We start from the raw sequence: 19,741 nt of genomic DNA, 5'->3' as shown, positions 1-19,741 counted from the left end.
AATGGCATAGATTAGGTATCCAAATAACGATATCTTTATTCGAGATAATTTTGCCTCTTTTGAACATTATCAGCCAAATTTAATCTTTCTAATGGACTTTTTTTTTAGATATTTACAAATTAGACTTTTGTCCAGTCTATGCTTTCTGATTTCCTCTGAATTTCAAATACTAATATTCTTCATCTATTTTTTTTAAACTTGCGGTTTTATTTTCACAGTGGATTGATAATATGTATTTATAATAATTTATTGGATTTAAAATCAGTCTCCATGGCTGGGATCAAGAGCGACTGGGAATGAGATTCGAACAAAATATACTTTTCCAATGCACTGACCTACCAGCGAGGCATTTAGTGAATGATCACTTTTAACATTCAAATATCAGTCCTTATCATTAAATTGATTCTTTGTGAATAAAGGTTCAATTCTGTATTTGCAATATCCGAAATGGTCAGGACCTGGCCAAATTTTGAATAAATGTTTTTTTTTCTCAGATAACTGGTCTTTTTTAAAAAAAGCACCCCATTAGCAGCAGCAAATCACTGTATCTATGTTTAAACAACAACAAACAAGGGAAGGCTTTCAAGCATTAATGTTTAATTCTCGCCAAAAGAATGGAGGTCACAACTCTGCCGCCGATCCCCAACACATCCCCACTGCTGCCGCTGATCCTCAGGGAAACTTTCCGGGATGGTGGGCTCCTGTCTCCCTGGAGCTCCTGATGCCCAACTCAGAATCCTCCCCCCCTTGGCCTACTACACACGTACACTGGGGAGTCCGTTGTGCAGTAGTAGGCCAAGGGGAGAGTTCGGAGTTGGCGTCGGGAGCTCTGGTGCGCCGAGGGAGGGAGGGAAGAGGATAAGAGGGAAGGGGACACCAGTGAACCCAAGATCCCACTTCTGTCCAGGAGGCTTGATGACGCCGGGACAAAGGATTCTTCCGACTGCTTGAGCCTAGGAGACAATGGCACGCAGTTTGACAGGGAGAGTTGGAGAGAAAAGTCAATAGGGGAAGGTAAAGAAGAAATGGAAAGAGAGATGGGAGGGAGTTACCTGAAACGAGGAAAATTTCGGATAAATGAGGATTTTGGAGAAAACGATTTTGGATAATTGGAGTTGTACTGTACATTGTAAAGACTGTTATGGGAGAACTCTTGAAGAAGGTTACCTGTCTACGAGACTCTACATCAGCAGCATCTTCTATGAAGTTATCTTCTATCTCCTGTTCCTCCAACTCTCGTTCTGCATTCTCCGGCAACACAATTTCAAAGTCATTCTTTGGAGTAGGAAGATTAAGCAAACCCATCCGTAGTTGTTCACGGTGCTCCCTTTCCTGCAAGAAAAATTAAGTATGACTGTTGAGGCATATTGGCAATTTTTAGAGTTTCCAATGTTAGCTGCAGGCTTGCTCACTTTTAAAGTCAACATGTATATTGCTACTCAACTTCCGAAGATTATCAAGGCTATGTCAAAGAGAAATTGGAGAAAACAACTGGACCCTTTAAATCAATCTGCCCAAGGCTGATCCTATTTCAAGCTCTGGCTTTTTCAGTATTTGTAGAAAATCTGCTGTAAGATTTTGACAGCCTAGTAATTTTACACCAGCTTTATGAGAGGCATATCCACTACAGGGTTCCAATTGTTAGCAGATACCAGATAATGATTTTTTTTGTCATACACATTGTATAACATGCATGTGTGTGACAGAGTATTTAGAGGTAGTTTGGGAGGAATTATTAGAGCAGGTTACACCCAAACATTTAAAAAACACAGAAGTTTTGCAGGACTTTTGCAGAGTGGTATTTTGCAGAAAGCAACAAAGTAGTAAGATTCAGGAGCATGCCTGGGAGAGCATGTGATCTTTGCAGGCAGAGGAGAACAGCTTTGCTCTCAGAGAGGGAGGGAGCAGAGAGAGGAGAGACACAGAAATCGGTTCCAGAGGGACAAGTTGGCAAACTTTGGAAGACTGCCTGATCAAAGGAGAAGACTAGCTGTCTGAAAGGTGACCTGAAAGAAAGAGGATCATCTGGAGAACCTTAAAGGGGGCAAGTTTCATCACAAAACTGATTGGAAAGGAATCAGGTTCAGATGTCCTGAAACAAAAGGAGTCTCTCTCAGAAAACAAACCAGAACTTTCCTGAGTGGTAACCATTTGCCTGTTAAGCACCAAAGCCTGGTGAACTTTATTAATGCTAACGTCTGTGCACAGTACAAGAAATGCCTGCAACCGGTGAGATTGGACTATGATCCAAATAACTTTTCTGAGCATATATACACATTACACACACCTGCACTTAGTATTAGAGGGGGGATTGAGTAGGTTAAGTAAGTGGATAGTAATAAGTTAAAGCTTAATTCTGTTTTCTTGTTAATTAATTAAAAACTACTTTTGTTTAAGTACCCCTTTGTGTTGTGGTGCATACCTATTGCTGCTGCTTTTTGGGGTCCTCTGGACTCCATAACATGTGCACCAAAATTCTTACTTGCTGCAGCTGAACAGTTACCTTCTACATCTCACTTTAAGCCTCTGCCCTCTCCCATCATGAGAAAAAACATTTTTAGCATCTTCTCAATTATCACCTTGGGTCAGTGTAGAGCTTTGGAATGAAATACCATGATTTAGTTTCAAAGCTCATTCATGTGTAATCTTCATCAGCAATCTAAAATATACATATTAGTATGTGAATATTAGCTTGTGAGATCTATTGTCTCCCATAATGTTTGCAATAATTTCAGCACAAAGCTATAACTGAAACAGGCCCAACCACTGAGGAGAACACTTGCAATTATTCTGGGTATAGTGTGGCAAATAGACTTAAACTTAAAAATTCAGCTGGCATAATGCTCATGGTGGAATTTTAGCTTTAAGGCAAGTACTTAAGCTTAGATAAATTACTATATATTAATTAATCAGTATAAAACTATTCATTTTTATTACAAAAAAAAACCTTCAGAAATAATCCTACTTCATACCAGTTGCTTGGTGTAAGAAGGGTCATTATAATCCACCACTTCCTCTCCAGGATTGATATTCAATTTGTCTCGTAAAGGAGTCCTTCCAGGGGTCACTGCGGCACCAGGTTTAGGCGTCATTCCACTACGTGGAGTCAAACCATCACTCCCATGTGTTGGAGTTCTATATGTTTTAAAATGAGATATTTTACAGGAAGACTGCCATTCACTCTGGAAACAGTTAAATAAATAATGAAAAGACAATGCTAAATAAAATATAGAATGTACTTATGAGCTAGCTAGTGCACTGACAACAGGGTCACCAAACCACTCCCTGCTTCACAGTAGTGTACTGACAACAGGGTCCTAACCCCGCTCGCAGTTTCATTTTTCCCCATTCATACTTCTTATTTGATTTCGTCTCCCCCAACCTGAAGTAGCGATAAATGGAGTAAAATAATTTCCCTTGAATGTAAATAATCCCACCCAGATCAATAGTGGACACTATGAACTGGATTAAGATCATCTAATCATTTTGCAATCAATTTTTAAGATCTGAACATAAATAATGGCAGAACAAATGGATTGTCTTTTCTAATTATAAAATGAACTAAGGATGCCTTATAATCTGTGAAATAATCTAGATCATGGGTGGGGAATTAGTTTTCCCAAGGGGCCACATGAGAAACAGAAAATATTGTGGAGGGCCGGACCAATAGACTTAATATTAAATTTATCTCTTTATAAAAGCAGTAAATTGCAGTTTTGACGAAATGCGACTGGTAAGAGTAAATGAGATGATTAATCAATGGAAAATAAGCTTAGGAAAAACATCTTTTATTCAATCAAAATTACCCAAAACAATTGTAAACAAAATGTGCATGTTCAGAAATGTACCATTTTTGAAAGACTGTATTAAATCAGCTTTATACAAATTGTTATTACCATTTTGCTTGCAGTCCAACCACCTCATTTGCTGTTTTTCAGTTCTTTTTTCTTGTTCAGTGAGTGAAATCTAGTCTCTGTGGGCTTGAACAAGTGCTTCGAAGTCAGGCTGAATGTCTAAGGTGGATATGCAAAGGACAGCTGACAGATGATCATCAATGAGAGAGGATCTATACCTGGATTTGTTAAACTTCATCACTGAGAATATTTGTTCACATATGTAGGTAGATCCAAAGAGAACCAACATCTTCTGAGCATGCCTCCTCATGTGTGGAAAGTTCTCTTCCTTGAGAGAAGAGTAAAAATCCAGCAGTGATACCGACTTAAAGTGCTCTGCCCGTATCATATCACATTGCAGGTCAATGAGTTCTAGCTGAACACCACTGGGTGCATTATCCACACAGCAGGTAAAGGGAGAGGAAATCATGTGCATTTCACCCTCAACTGTTTTGAAGTCTTCAACTCATCATCAACCAGTGCTCCTAACATGGATGAGTACCTGCAAAAGTGATCAGCTGATGGTATGACTTCTTTCAGGGTTTGCATGTGAGAGTGTTGTTCTCCAGTTGGCTTGAAAGAAACTTCACCTTTCTCATGAAAGCTTTCACCAGGCTGTACATTTCATGAATAAAAAGGCCCCTTTGTTGCAGTTTGGTATTTAGTTCATTCATCAGTGCAGTCACATCAACAGCAAATGCAAGATCTGCCATCCAGTTCCCATTCTGAGAGCTCTGGTCTGACTTTGCCTTTCTTCTCACAAAACTCTTGAATCTCTGCTTTCGGTCCCACTTTGCCTAGGTTGAGCCATCTTACAGTTGTGTGGCAGCCTATATACATTCTGATGTATGATACAATGTAAGAATACCAATTTCAGGCACTTTATCTTTCATCCGTTTCAAAATCCGTTTTTCCCCGTTAGATTTGGATAACCATCCGTTGTAACACCTGCCAGTCTGTCCCATTTAAGTCCCAGCTTGTCCAGGCATGCATTTACCTCCGTGAACAAATCACTCCCCGTCGTTGTCCCTTTCATTGACCGCATTGCCACCAGCTCCTCCATAATCTTAAAGTCCATTGTTATCCCACAGACAAAGACAAGTAACTGGGCTGTGTCTCGGACATCACAGGTCTCGTCCAAAGCCAAGGAGAAAAAAATCAATATTGTCCACTTTATTTTGCAGCTGAAGGTCCAGATTTCCCGCGATGTCCTCGATCTTTCTCGTCATGTTTTGTCTGGAGAGGAACACATTCTCAAATGCTTCTTTTTTCTCAGGGCATATTAGCACTGCAAGAGTCCACCAAACACTCTGATGAAGTCCCCCTCAGAGAATGACTTACTGTTTTTAGTGATTTTGTAGAATATCACAAAGCTGGTCTTGGCTGCTGCATCCCTGGATGTATGAAGCTTGGTTAAAAAAAAAGCCTTGTTGCTTTTGCAGCTTAGCTAGCAAAGCTTCAAATGTCCGTGCCCGTTCAGCATCAGTCAAGTTTTTGTATTTCTCCGCGTATTTAGTCTCGTAACAGCGATTCAAATTGTAGTCCTTAAACACAGCAATCGGCTCTCCACAAACTAAACACATGGCTTTACCTCTGACTTCAGTAAATAAATACTTAGTAGTCCATGTTTTGTTAAAAATTCTGCATCAATCTTTCTTTTTTTTTTAGCATGAGCGGATATTTTTGTGGGCTAACACTCGTAAACTGAGTAAAGGTAAAGGTGTGCTCATTCACGGATTTATATTCGTAGGCTACTACATATATATACACGTGTGTAGCCTACGTCCGTACGTAACTTGTGCAAAAAAGACATCTTCAAAATAAAAGCAATGCAATTTTAATCCATGCATGGGGTAAACTTATTTAAGTTTTATTTTCTAATTTCCAATTAACTTTACGCAGGCCAGTCAGGGACAACCAAAGGGCCAAATGTGGCCCAGGGGCCTTACATTGCCCAGGTCTGATCTAGATAAATGCACCACCAGAAAATTTAAAAAAAATTAAAAACACTGAAGAAATTACACAAGGCAAATTCAGCAAATGTATGGAAAAAAATCTTATATCAGTTGATAAAATTAAAACATAGTTTCAATAAAACAAATAGATTTTATTCCAAAATTGTGTATAAAAATTAACTTGTCACATTAAAAAGAATCATTACCTGAAAGGTGTTGCAAGCACTGTATTTGGTGTCTGAACGACCTGTCGTTGTGGAGTTACTCCAGAAAAATCACTTTCATGGAGAGGAGTGTTCAGTCCACCTTTTAAAGGTGTGTCGACATTTGTCAGTGCCATTAAATTTTGCGCTTCCTGCATAATAAAGAGTAGAAAAATGCAGTTTAGTACCACTTTTAATGTTCATATTTACTTTTCCTATTATTTGTTCCAAATTCATGGATCACTCACAAGCAAGGAATCCAATATTCCAACCAACTTTGAATTAGGACAGGGCCTGACAGAAATCAAAGCTTACCATTACAGTGGCCTGGTGTCTTCCAATATTATTCCAAACAAGAGAGGCAAAAAAGCATTAAAAAGTAGTGGTCTACCAAAGGCCATCTTTCACTACCATGTGATTTTAAAAATTGCCTCATTCCAGTTTGGCAGACAGTGGCTGATACTCTAAAATAGAATACTGACAAGTGTGATTCTGACTGTGCACTTTTGACTAACTTTGGAGATGCTACATGTCAAACTAGATGAAAAGGAAATAAAAGTTATTGGTCCCAGTCTCTAATTTTCCCTGTGTGAACAGTAGAAAAATATCCTATAAGACATTATTCTGTCCAGTCCAGTGGTCTATGTGACAAAAAAATGCAGTCAGGGTACTAAGAGCAGTGATGTCTTTTGACCCTTTCATTACAGAAGATAAAAGACAAATAAATTTGTATGCAATGTCATGTCCTTAATCTCCAAAACTAAACAGCTGAATGGGGTAACCTTCAATTACATACTGGTAGATATTCAATTACATATATTATACACTTCTCGCCTTAAACCTCCACTTTGATTTTGCCCCCTAACCTTAAATCTATGTACTCTAGTTTTAGACCACTACCCTGTGACCATCCACCTTATCTGTCTCTCATAATTCCCAGCTGTTCACAATTTACATTAATGATCTGGATGAGGGGATTGGATGTAATATCTCCAAATTTGCAAATGACACTAAGCTAGGAGGGGTTGTGTGCACGGAAGAGGGGCTCAGGAAGCTCCAGTGTGATTTGGATAACTTAAGGGACTGGGCAGATACATGGCAAATGCACTACAATGTGGATAAATGTGAGGTTATCCACTTTGGTAATACAAACCGGAGGGCAGATTACTAATTGAATGGCAATAGATTAAGAGATGGGGAAGTGCAGAGAGACTTCGGGGTACTTGTACACCAGTCTCTGAAGGCGAGCATGCAGGTACAGCAGGCGGTTAAAAAGGCAAATGGTATGTTGGCCTTCATATCAAGAGGGTTTGAGTATAGGAACAAGGATACCTTACTGCAGCTGTACAGGGCTTTGGTGAGACCCCACCTGGAGTATTGTGTGCAGTTTTGGTCACCTTATCTAAGGAAGGATGTACTTGCAATGGAGGGAGTGCAGAGGCGATTCACCAGGCTGATACCTGGAATGGCAGGAATGACTTATGAGGAAAGATTGCGCAAATTGGGATTGTACTCGCTGGAGTTTAGAAGATTGAGAGGGGATCTCATAGAGACATATAAAATTCTGGCAGGACTGGACAGAATGGATGCAGATGGGATGTTTCCAATGATGGGAAAATCCAGAACCCGGGGCCATGGTTTGAGGATAATAGGCAAACCATTTAGGACCGAGATGAGGAATTTCTTTACCCAGAGGGTGGTGAATCTGTGGAATTCATTGCCACAGAGGGCAGTAGAGGCAGGTTCATTAAATATATTTAAGAGGGAATTAGATCTATCTCTTCAGTATAAGGGTATTAAAGGTTGCGGAGAGAAGGCGGGGACGGGGTACTGAACTTTAAGATCAGCCATGATCTCGTTGAATGGCGGAGTAGGCTCAAAGGGTCGAATGACCTACTCCTGCTCCTATCTTCTATGTTTCTATGTTTCTATAAACCTCCACAAAGTCACCTCTCAGCCTCTAACTCTCTTGGGAAAAAGAATTGTCTCTGCCCATCCAACTTCTCCTTATAACTCAAGCCCAATAATCCCAGCAACATTATTGCGCCTCTTTCTGCACCCTCTCCAGCATAATCACATCCTTTGTATGGTATGGCAACAAGAATTGCACACATTATCCAAAGTACAGTCTCATCAACACCTTGTACAGCTGTGGTATCACATCCCAATTCTTGTGCTTAATGCCCTATCCAATGAAAGCATCTTTACCATCTGTCTACATGTGTCAACACTTACAGGGAATTAAATACTTGTAGTCCTAGATCTCACTGTGCTACAGTACTTCCCAAGACCCTGCCATTTACTGTGGATGTACTTCCCTGGTTCAACATACCAAATGCATCGTATGAGTGAAATTCCATCTTTCATTCCTTTTCCTGTTTACCCAGTTGATATAGATCCTGTTGTAAACTCAACTTTCTTCACTGCCCATTATACCTCAATTTTTATGTCATTTACAAACTTATGAATCATCCCACCCACATCCTCATTCAATCAGTTAATAGAGATGACCCAAAAAAAAGCAACAACCCTTCTCTACCAATCTTTGATTTCTTCCACCAAACGAATTTTCTATCCATTTGGCTAGTTCACCCTGAACCCCATGTGATCTAACTTTCTGGACCAGCCAACTAAACGGGACCTTGTCAAAGATAATGGTAAAGTCCACATGGAAAGTATTGATTGCCATGCCTTTGTCAATTCCTGTGGTCCTATTTGGAAACAAATGAATAGAATTTGCGAAATATAATTTCACCACAGACAAAGCCACGCTGACAATCTTTAACTAGTCCTTGCTTTTCCAAATGCAGATAGATCCTGGCTCTCATAATCCCCTGCAGTACCTTTCACACAACTGTTGTTAGACTTCAGTAGTTCCCTACAAGGACAACATAGTTCCATGCTTTGTCCTTGGAGTCCTTAAATAAAGGAAAATCATCAGCCACACTTCAGTCTTTCCATACATCATTGCGGCTGTTGGAGGAACAAAAATCTCTGTAAGGGCTCAAGCAACTTCCCTTGTTCCTCACAATGATCTAGGTTACATTTGGTCAAGCCCTAGGGATTTATCTGCCTTTATGTCCCAAAAGTCACCAACTTCCAAACTTCTATTAATTATACAGACAAGAAGCATTCTTTTAAGACCTTGTCCATTTCCTAAGGCTCCACATGGAGCCTTAAGGGAACCTATTGTCCATCTAGTTTTGCTCTTGATATAATAAAATCTTTATCTGCCAAGAATATTGCATGTTCCCTCTTTTTCCTACCAATTTCATGGAGGCGAAATTTCAGTACTGTCTTTTGTTGTGCTCCATTATATCTTTTATTTTGCCCATCCCCAATGTCATTATAAAAAAATCTTTGCTTTTTAATATTAGTATCTGTTTTAACTGTTCTATACCCTCAAGTTTTAAAACTTGAGCATAATAGGTTACAATGCAAAACTGAACCATTTCAGATCATTACCTGGAGAATACGATCCTGAGCTGCAGGAGTACGTGCAGTTCGTAAACTCAAGCCAGTATTGGCAATGTTATATTCAGAGAGAAGAGCATTTGAGACAGAATTTGGCATTCCAGATTCTTCAACAGTTTGGCAGGCTATTTCACTTGCCTGACCAATTTTGACCACTTCTTCCAATTCAGCATCAGAGATCTTTTAAAAGAATACAAATTGTACATTAGTGCCCAACAAAGCATCAAACATTATCAAGAGATTAGCCTATTAGCTAAAAAGCCATTAAATAGACAGTGCAATTCCCTGTCCATCAACTACTCTCACAGTTGTGCTGAGAACTTGGCAAAAAACAAATCTCTGTTCTCAGCTTACTCTCACAGCAATGAATCATCTAATGCACAGTGCAAAAGTACAGGTACACAATCCTTTATCCGGACATCTAAAATCCAGAAAGTTCCAAAACCAGCATTTTTTTCCTGGTGCTGGTACAGCGGGGGGGAGGGGAGAGGAGGACTCAGGCAGGTGGAGGGTAGAAAGATGGCAGTGTGACTTGGGCGGACGAGGGGGGAGACGGCAGTGCGACTCTGGGGGGGGGGAGAGAGAGACGGCAGCGCGACTCGGGCGGGAGAGGGGGGGAGAGAGATGGCAGTGCGACTCGGGCAGGCTGGGGGGGTGGGGGAGAAAGACACCAGCATGATTGGAAGTGGGTGAATACGGCAGCACAATTCAGGTGGGTTTAAATCTGGGGCAGCTGGCTTTTGTTCTGAAATCTGGAAAAATCCAAAATTTGGAACACACTGTGCCCCAAGGGTTCCAGATAAAGGATTGTGTACCTGTATTACATTGGGGTAGGAGGTGCAGGGAGGATAGAAAGCAGCTTCCAACACATTCAATAGGTTGTGTTGCAAGAGGCAGACCACTGTGTCAAGTGAAGCAAAAGCCCACATTTCAGCAATGAAGTTATACCACTAGCCCTCACAAGAAGACTCTCTACACAAGTTCCGAGGGCTGTAGTGAGTAGCAGCAGGCAGGACAGGAGCTCACACCAAGTTCTCAGCAAAGCAGCCCTAAGAGTAATGCATTTCTGTCGGTATAGTGGCACAGAAAGCCTTTTCATCAATGGTTCCATTTGTGTTCTGGTTTGTGGGAATACATTTGAAGTGCCACATAAGGTACCAGTATATTTGGAAGAATGCAATATCAGCAGATGACAACATAGGGAAGAAAAATATTATCTTTGTAGTGCAGGAGGTACATTTACCTGTGGTGCAGGTAGAACTAATTTACTTCTTTTTTTAGTGAACTCAGAGACACCACTGATCTGTAATATAGCAGAAGGCAAATCAGATTCTTTCTTCTTTTTCAGACGTTGCTTATCTTTCTTCTGCTCAGATTCTTCTTTCTCACTGAATAAAGTCAATAAATTATAACACAATCAACATATTTGTAAAAAAAAACCTCTGGACTTTACAAAGCTAAATTGAAATGAATGAAGCCTTCTTACATTTGACAAATTGATACAATTTGTTTATTGTCACATACTGGGATAGAGTGAAAAGTTCTGATTTGCAAGACATCCAGGCAAGTTGTCCCATATTTAAGTATGGCAGATAGTGCAATATTAACCAAAGTACAGGATGTAGTGTTATAACAAGAGTACAGTGTAGAGCACACATGTCAAACTCAGGCCCGCGGGCCAAATTTGGCCCATTATATAATATTTGGCCCGTAAGATAATATCAAATATGTATTAGAGCTGGCCCGCTGGCCGCCGCGCCAGTATAGCGCTTGCACAGCTAATACTACAAATCCCAGAATGCTTTGCAAATGCATTTGCGCCGGCCCGTCAACCCGCTAATCGCCCCCACCTCCTCTCTTTACTTTCATTAGCATCTGCGACCTGTCCCCTAACTCACATGTAATAAACCCCTTACAAAAAATGGCCAAACGAAAGACAGAAAACAGGGCCTTTCAAGACAGGTGGGAGGCAGACTATATGTTCATCATTTTAAGAAATAAACCTGTTTGTCATTGAAGCAAGTTGTTATTTTTTTTGACTTGTTGGCTTGTGAAAAAAAAATACATTTAAAAGGAACTTAAAGGCTATAGAGAAATATTATTTATTGAATAATTTATTTCTCATTTGTTAATGCTTCTTCTGGAAAGAGTTTAACCAAAACTATTATTAAACATTTATTTTAATAAGAAAAAGTTTAACATTACATATGTTGAAAGAAGAGAAAACATGCAGATGTTGTTGAAAATTTTCAATAAATATTTAGTTTGGCCCACGACTTAGTCCAGGGTTTTAATTTTGGCCCTCTGTGAATTTGAGTTTGACACCCCTGCTGTAGAGTAACAAAGACAAACTACAGTAAAAAGTGCACTGTCATCATCTTTTACTAATGAGAGTCCATTTAACAGTGATAACAGCAAGAAAGAAATTGTCTTTGAAACTGGAAGTTTGTGTAAAGCTATTATACCTTTTTTGGCCTGATGCAAGGCAGAGTTGGGGGAAAAGACAAGAATGTGATTCGGGTGGGATGCATAGATTGATCATTTAATAGTTTGACAACTTTCTCAGAGGCAGCATATATACAGTACAGTAGATGGGGTTGATGGTGGGAGAGGAGGGTGAGGAGGTTGGTTTGTGATGGTCTGAGCAGTATTGACAACTCTGTAGCTTGAGGCCTTGGGCAGAATTGTTCCAACCTGTGGTGCATCAGACAGGATACTTTCTGTGATGCAACTGGAAAAAAAAATTGGTAAATGACCTCAGGGACATGCCAAATTTCCTCAGGCTCTTGAGAAAGTAGAGATGTTAGTACACTTTCTTAGTTGTAGCATGTACTGTATTTTCCATTGAACTACTTGCATGCATTTTTAAATAAAATTATTTTTCCAAGATCTAGAAACATACAAGTCATATAATTAAGGTCAAAAATAGTTAATGAATCCTGCTCTCATGAAATAATTAGGCAAGTATACACACACACACACACACATATATAAATATATATATACACACACACACACACACACACACACATATATATATGTACATATAGACATACATATATATAAAATTCTGTAAAAAATCAACATAAAAACTGTTAGAAAATTCTTTTTCTTTGGCTTGGCTTCGCGGACGAAGATTTATGGAGGGGGTAAAAAGTCCACGTCAGCTGCAGGCTCGTTTGTGGCTGACAAGTCCGATGCGGGACAGGCAGACACGATTGCAGCGGTTGCAGGGGAAAATTGGTTGGTTGGGGTTGGGTGTTGGGTTTTTCCTCCTTTGCCTTTTGTCAGTGAGGTGGGCTCTGCGGTCTTCTTCAAAGGAGGTTGCTGCCCGCCAAACTGTGAGGCGCCAAGATGCACGGTTTGAGGCGTTATCAGCCCACTGGCGGTGGTCAATGTGGCAGGCACCAAGAGATTTCTTTAGGCAGTCCTTGTATTTATAAATACAATTTAGAAAATTTATAAATACAATTTAGAAAATTATGCCTACTTCAAATTCCATGTTATATTATATCTAGCATTTTGTATGACTGTTATACAAGGAATAAAGATTGCAATGAAAACATACTTGTTTCTACTCATTTACATAATGTCAATAGGCACACTTTCACAACAGAAATGATTCACCAATTTCTGTTAAACGTGAAGCAGAGACAAACATTAGGAAAAAGGAATAATTTGAGAGTTTGCACGTGCATCATTAGTTGTACAGTGGGGGGAAAAAAAAGTTTATAATAGGACATTTTTATGAATTTTCCAAGGTAGATAAAATGTGATAGTTTTGATCAATTGTGACAATCCTCTGCAATGATGCAAGAGATTCAACATTGGTCATTATGCTCAGAGTATCAAGAAAGGTGGTCATGTTGGACATCATGAAGTCTTTAGGAATTATTTGACATGAATGTCATTTACTGCTTTTCAGTCCAAGCCTGATTGTTGTCTTGTTATGTGTGTGTTAACATCCTGGATAAGCTTTTGAGGCTTGGACTAAAAACTGGGGAATATCAGCAATCATCTTAACTTTTGGTCTTATGGTCATTGTTGAGGCAGCTGAAAACATTTGAACCAAGATGAGTACCCTCCAAACAACTACATACTGTATTACTATCGCTTGTGCTAGGGATGATTTTAGTCAATTGAGTATTTATTTTCGTTTCCCAGTTACTGAAGCTCTTTGTTGCCACATTTGATTAATGTCTGTCCTGTTAGATGAACAGTCATTCAACTCTATATCAAGTTGTATTGAAATCTACATGTGCACAGCTCTGGAGAAACCAAATTAAATCATGAGCAGATCCATTTTTTATTGCTCATTCCATAAAAGCACTTGAGATGGTGCTATTGAGGTGCCATCTTGAACTGCAGCATTTCTAAAAACATAAGAACACAAAAAATAGGAGCAGAATTAGGCCATTTGGCCTGTTGAGCCTACTTTGCCATTTAATAAGATCTTGGCTGATCTGACCATGGACTCCACTTCACCTTCCTGGCTTTCCCCATAACCCTTAATTCCACTAATTTTCAAATAAAAAATCTGTGCTTTAATGAGGTAGCCTTCATTACTTCCCTGGACAGATAATTCCACAGATTCACCATTCTCTGAGAAAGAAGTTCCTCCTCATTTCGGTCCTGAACCTACTCCCTCAAATCTTGAGGCTATGTGCCCTAGTTCTAGTTTCACCTACCAAAGGAAGCAACTTCCAAACCTCCATTTTATCTATCACTTTTATCATTTTACATGTTTCTATAAAACTTCCTTTTATTCTATTGAATTCCACTGAGTAAATCCCACGTGGCTCCATCTCTCTTCATAGGATAACCTATTCATCTCTGGAATCAACCTGGTGAACCTTCTCTCATTATCTCCAAAACTAGTACAGTACAACTCCGATTATCCAAAATGGTTGGGACCAGGCCCATTTCGATTTTTTGGAGAACCGGTCATTTTTTAAAAACAGCCCTGTAGCAACAGCAAATCACTTGTAACAGTGTTTAAACATCAACAAACAAGGTAAGGCTTCTTAAGCATTAAAATAAAATGCTCAATTCTCACCTAAAAAGAATGCTGGCCACTGCCGATCACTTACACCGCTCCACCAAGACCCCGCTCCTCCCCAGGAGCCCGAGGTCTGCGGTCAGTTCATCTCAGAAAAAATTTCAGATAATTGAGGATTTTGGATAATCGGAGTTGTACTGTATGTCATTTCACAGTTAAGGAGACCAAAGGCTCATGGAGCACTCATACAGTATCCTATACAGTTGCAGAACATGCTTGTTCTTAAATTCAATCCCTCTAGTAATGAAGGCCAACATTTCATTTGCCTTCTTGATTACCTGTTGTATCTACAACCCATCCTTTTGTGATTAATGCATTAAGATCACCCATTGTACTGATCTAGAAGGTGTTAAAAGATTTAAACCCACTGACATTGAAGAAACAACAATATATTTCCAAATTAGGATGGATGCAGTACTTCCAAGTGCCTGTTCTCCTTGTCCTTCTTGGTGGTGAAAGACACAAGTTTGGGAAATGCTGTTGGAGTACTCTAGCCAAATAAATGCAGTAGATTGTATTCTGTGCTGGATGGGTCACGTCTCCAGAATGGCGGACCATCGCCTTCCCAAGATCGTGTTATATGGCGAGCTCTCCACTGGCCACCGTGACAGAGGTGCACCAAAGAAAAGGTACAAGGACTGCCTAAAGAAATCTCTTGGTGCCTGTCACATTGACCACCGCCAGTGGGCTGATAACGCCTCAAACCGTGCATCTTGGCGCCTCACAGTTTGGCGGGCAGCAACCTCCTTTGAAGAAGACCGCAGAGCCCACCTCACTGACAAAAGGCAAAGGAGGAAAAACCCAACACCCAACCCCAACCAACCAATTTTCCCCTGCAACCGCTGCAATCGTGTCTGCCTGTCCCGCATCGGACTTGTCAGCCACAAACGAGCCTGCAGCTGACGTGGACTTTTTACCCCCTCCATAAATCTTCGTCCGCGAAGCCAAGCCAAAGAAGAGAAGAGTCACTGTGCACTGATCAGAGCTCTTTGATGCCACACCTGCATTGAGGTCAAGGACAATTGCTCTCACCTCATTCTGGTATTCAATTATTTGGTTTATTTTTGGACTAAGGTGGTCGAGTGAATTCATCCTGGCAAAACCCAAACTGGAAAGAGGAGTAATTGCCACTTGCATTCAACAAAAAAGTCTGCAGATTCTCTAATTGTAGTTTACACAAAAATGCTGGGAAAACTCAGCAAGCCACCCAGTGTTCTTTATGTGGCAGATAAAATATAACTAACCTTTCAAGCCTGAGTCCTTCATCAAAGTAGTCCACTCCCTTGTTTCCCTCTCTTCCCCATCCCTCTGTCTCCTTTCCTCCAGTTTTCTACTCCCTTCCCTCTCCATTCAGAGCCATCCTCTCCCCTATCACTTCAGTCTTTTTCTCTTGTGTCCTCCCACCCATATCCACCTATGACCTCTTGCCTGTTGGCCTTTGCTCCTTCTCCTGCCTCTCTCTCCGCCATTTCGTTCAGGCGTCTGCCTGATTTTTACTCATACCTGAAACATTGGTTATGATCTTTATCTTTGCTACATAAAGAATGCTGTGTGACTTGTGAGTTTCTCCAGCATTTTTTGTGTAAATTGCCATGTTATGCTGATGACGGATCAATCACTTTGCAGATAACAGATTAACAGTGGTTAGCCACATTAGATTTGTGCAGCTTTTTGTAAACAGGGGATACTTTGGAATTTTTTTTCACATTATTGAGTAGATGCCAGTGTTTTAAATGCATTGTCTAGAGGTACAGCAAGTTCTCAAACACTGTGAACAGATGTTCTATGTTAGAGGATAAACATCTTAACGTGTAAAACTCATAAAAATCTCTTCACTATGAAAAACACTGTTGTTTAGTGCACACATTGTGAGAGAAATTAAAAATACAGCAAAGTACAGTAATGATAACTTATTATTTTAGTGGCAACTTACGATCTTAGTTCCCCATCAAGATGTTGTTGCCGGAGTCTTTTGAAGTCTGGTTCAAGTGCTTGATAATTTTCCTCAGCTGTATCATAAAAACCTGGAGCTGGTTTCTTTTCAAAGGGGATTTCAGCATTATAATCAACTCCTCTTTTCTTTTTTCGTTTTTTCTGTATTTCTATGCCAGCAGCTCGCAATTCTCTGCGCTTCTGAAGTGCTGCCAGTCGTCTATCATGTTTAAAGATATAAAGATTATTAGTGTCAAATTATCAGTTCTTAAAGTCCATTTGATTAGAAATGCAATGTCATAAGTCTATACTAGAATTAAAATTATTAATTTATTGGTGTACCAGTTAGTAAAGTGATTGATGGGAACAATTTAAATTTAGACATACAGCACAGTTACAAGACCCTCTGGCCCACGAGCCTGTGCTGCCCCAATTGACCTACAACTGCCATACATTTTTGAAGGGTGGGAGGACATCAAAGCACCTGGAGGAAACCCACAGTCACAGGGAGAACGTACAAACTCCTTATAGACAATGGCAGATTTGAGCCTGAGTCACTAGCGCTGTAATAGTGCTGTGATAACCGCTATACTCTCTGAGCCACTGTGGAGAAACAGTTCAGATTGCAGTAAGTTACAATCACAGTGTCTGCAGACCTTTGTGTTCCTGTAACTTTTTAGACTGATGGCTTTACATCAGAACTGTTGGACTTTCGGGGTGGGGGGGGGGGGGGGGAAATCGACTTTTGCATGAGTCAAACTTTTGACCTCAGTAAGTACCTGTGTCATTCAAGGCGTTGGGAGCTCAGATGGTAAATCTGTGGTCCGTGGTCTGGGCAATGGGAACTCAGATGGGCGGCCAGCCTGGGTGCCGGGAGTTCAATGGGCGGGCAGGTGGATCCGTGGTCGGGAACTCAGATGGGTGGACAGCCTGGGCGTTGGGAGCTCATTGGGCAGGTGGTCGGGGTGAGGATCAATGGTCAGGAGTTTAGATGGGCGGAAGACCGTTGCCAAAACTGGGCAGGGTGGGGGGGGGGGGGTGGGAGAATCTTTTTCACGGGTCATATGATTTTTTTTGTCCATAAAAAGGGAGAGGGGGGGATCAACTATTCCACAGGATCGATGATTACACATGCTGTATTTCCAACTTTCAATTTTCTAATCTTTGATTGTTTTATTAAACACCACCATTTTACTTCCAACAAAATGCACCGTGAAGAAACTCACGTCCCCTCTCTGGCCTACTTCTGAAGAAAAGTAATCACCATGAAATGCCAACACTATTTTTCTCTCATTAATCCTGCATCTGCAATTTTTCACTCATCTTTTCATTTAAAGAAACAAAAACAGAATATTGATCACAAGAGGGTAGTTTTAATAAATGCTTTACTGATATGAAAATATTTCATATATTTTCAAAATGGACAATTATATAATAAATTTTATGAACTTGGGATGAGAAGGAGCCAGCAAAATATTTTGTAATGATGCAATAGTGACAAGACAATATTTTAGTGATGTGTGTCAAGGTGCAAATATTCATCTAAGACCCACAGCCTTCTTTTCAGAAGGGAGGAATTAATGGAGAAACAAATAATTTCAGAAATCTCCCTTTTACTAGCTACATTGCAGCTACTGTCATCAACATTTACATAGTTCACTCTTTAAAAACTCTGAAGTATGTCATAAAATGGACTGGAATCTGAAAATAAAAAGTTGAAGAAATGCACAAGATTTTAAATGCAGCACTGTCACAATGCCCACTGGGGAGAAAAAAGTTTTTGAATTGTTAATGTTTTTAAACATTTTCATGGATGTCTAAGCACACTGCTTCATAGACTCAAGTATAATATTGGCGTAAGCTGAACCAAATTCCCTTTGGCCATTTGGATGCTGCTGTAATCAGTCAGCATGCAGCCAACATTATTCTCAGATGCGACAATGAAAGGTTCCAGAAAAAGTGACACTTTCCTGTGCTACAAAATTTAAAAAAAAACAACTGTGGGCTTTTTCATTAAAGAAATAATATAAAGTGCTTCAGGAAATAGATTTTTTAAAAATTATCTACTGCAAGAAATACAATGAAATAATTTTTATAAAAGTAGAAATTAAAATGGTATGGCATTTATATCAAAAAGTACATAAATAAAATGTGAATTTTATTCTAAAATAAAAACTTATTACTCAGTCTTACATTTTCAAACATTTAGGCTTAAAACAGGAAATCACTTATGCCAGATGGAGATAACTATTATTCTCATGCAACAAGAGCTATGCCAAAATTACTGGTCATAGTATCTTATACAAAACAGAAAATAACAAATATTAACATATCAGATTTAGATTGCTCTGGTAAAGCCAGTGAAGTACTTGAATATTCCAGATAGAAAAATGATGCATATGTAAATGATAAGTACTGATTTAGTAGTGAAAAAGGGATTATCGGGCTCTTGAATCTGCCCTTGTTAAATTAATAATGAATTGCTTCATTTTCTTCCACTATGGCAACTGAATATTTTTTAATCCATCTTTTGTATCCATTATTTCTTAAAGAGCTCTCTGCATCAATATCTGCACAAAATGCCATTACTTTATAAATTCAAAGATATCACCGGAGTGGATTGGTAATAGGAATTTTGATAAGTACAACAACAACAAAAAAATTCTACAATGAATTCAGACAAGAATTTTATCAAAATCAAAACTAAAACTGAAAAAAAAACTTGGGTAAAGAATGATTATTGCTGGCAAGAACAGCATTTAATGGCCAATCTGTTAACATAGAACCATAGAACATTACAGCACATAAAAAGGTTACTTTGGTTCTTCTAGTCCATGCTGAACTATTATTTTTTGCCTAGTCCTACTGACCTGTACCCAATCCATAGCTCTCCATACCTCTCCCATCTATGTACCTGTCTAAATTCTTCTTAAGTGTTAAAATTGAGCCTACATTCACCATTTCAACTGGTTCCACACTCCCACTACTCGGTGTGAATAAGTTCCCCCTCATGTTCCCCCTAACTTTTCCCCTTTCACTCTTAACCAATGTCCTCTGGTTTATATCTTAGTGGAAAAGGCCTATCTACATTTACTCTATCCCCCTCATAATTTTTAAATAACTCTTTCAAATCTCCCCTTACAGTCTAGGGAATAAAGGCCTAACCGGTTTAACCTTTCCCTGTACTCAGTTCCTGAAGTCTAGGCAACATCCCAGAAAATCTTC

General features: G+C 39.6%; 1 protein-coding gene across 1 annotated transcript in view; it reads right to left on the bottom strand.

Moving 5' to 3' along the window:
* cdc5l (CDC5 cell division cycle 5-like (S. pombe)) overlaps nt 1-19,741 on the bottom strand; it is a 77,143-nt gene that overhangs the window by 30,649 nt on the left and 26,753 nt on the right. The window contains exons 6-11 of the mRNA XM_069886691.1: nt 16,518-16,736; nt 10,769-10,913; nt 9,517-9,705; nt 6,055-6,203; nt 2,973-3,135; nt 1,168-1,332 (exon numbers count right to left, since the gene is read on the bottom strand). Coding sequence (XP_069742792.1) covers nt 1,168-1,332; nt 2,973-3,135; nt 6,055-6,203; nt 9,517-9,705; nt 10,769-10,913; nt 16,518-16,736 — 1,030 coding nt within the window. The remainder of the gene's footprint in view (nt 1-1,167; nt 1,333-2,972; nt 3,136-6,054; nt 6,204-9,516; nt 9,706-10,768; nt 10,914-16,517; nt 16,737-19,741) is intronic.

Source organism: Narcine bancroftii, chromosome 6, assembly GCF_036971445.1.
Source record: "Narcine bancroftii isolate sNarBan1 chromosome 6, sNarBan1.hap1, whole genome shotgun sequence".
Taxonomy (NCBI): Eukaryota; Metazoa; Chordata; class Chondrichthyes; order Torpediniformes; family Narcinidae; genus Narcine; species Narcine bancroftii.
Note: the sequence above shows the minus strand (reverse complement) of the source record. Positions and strands in the feature narration are given on the sequence as shown.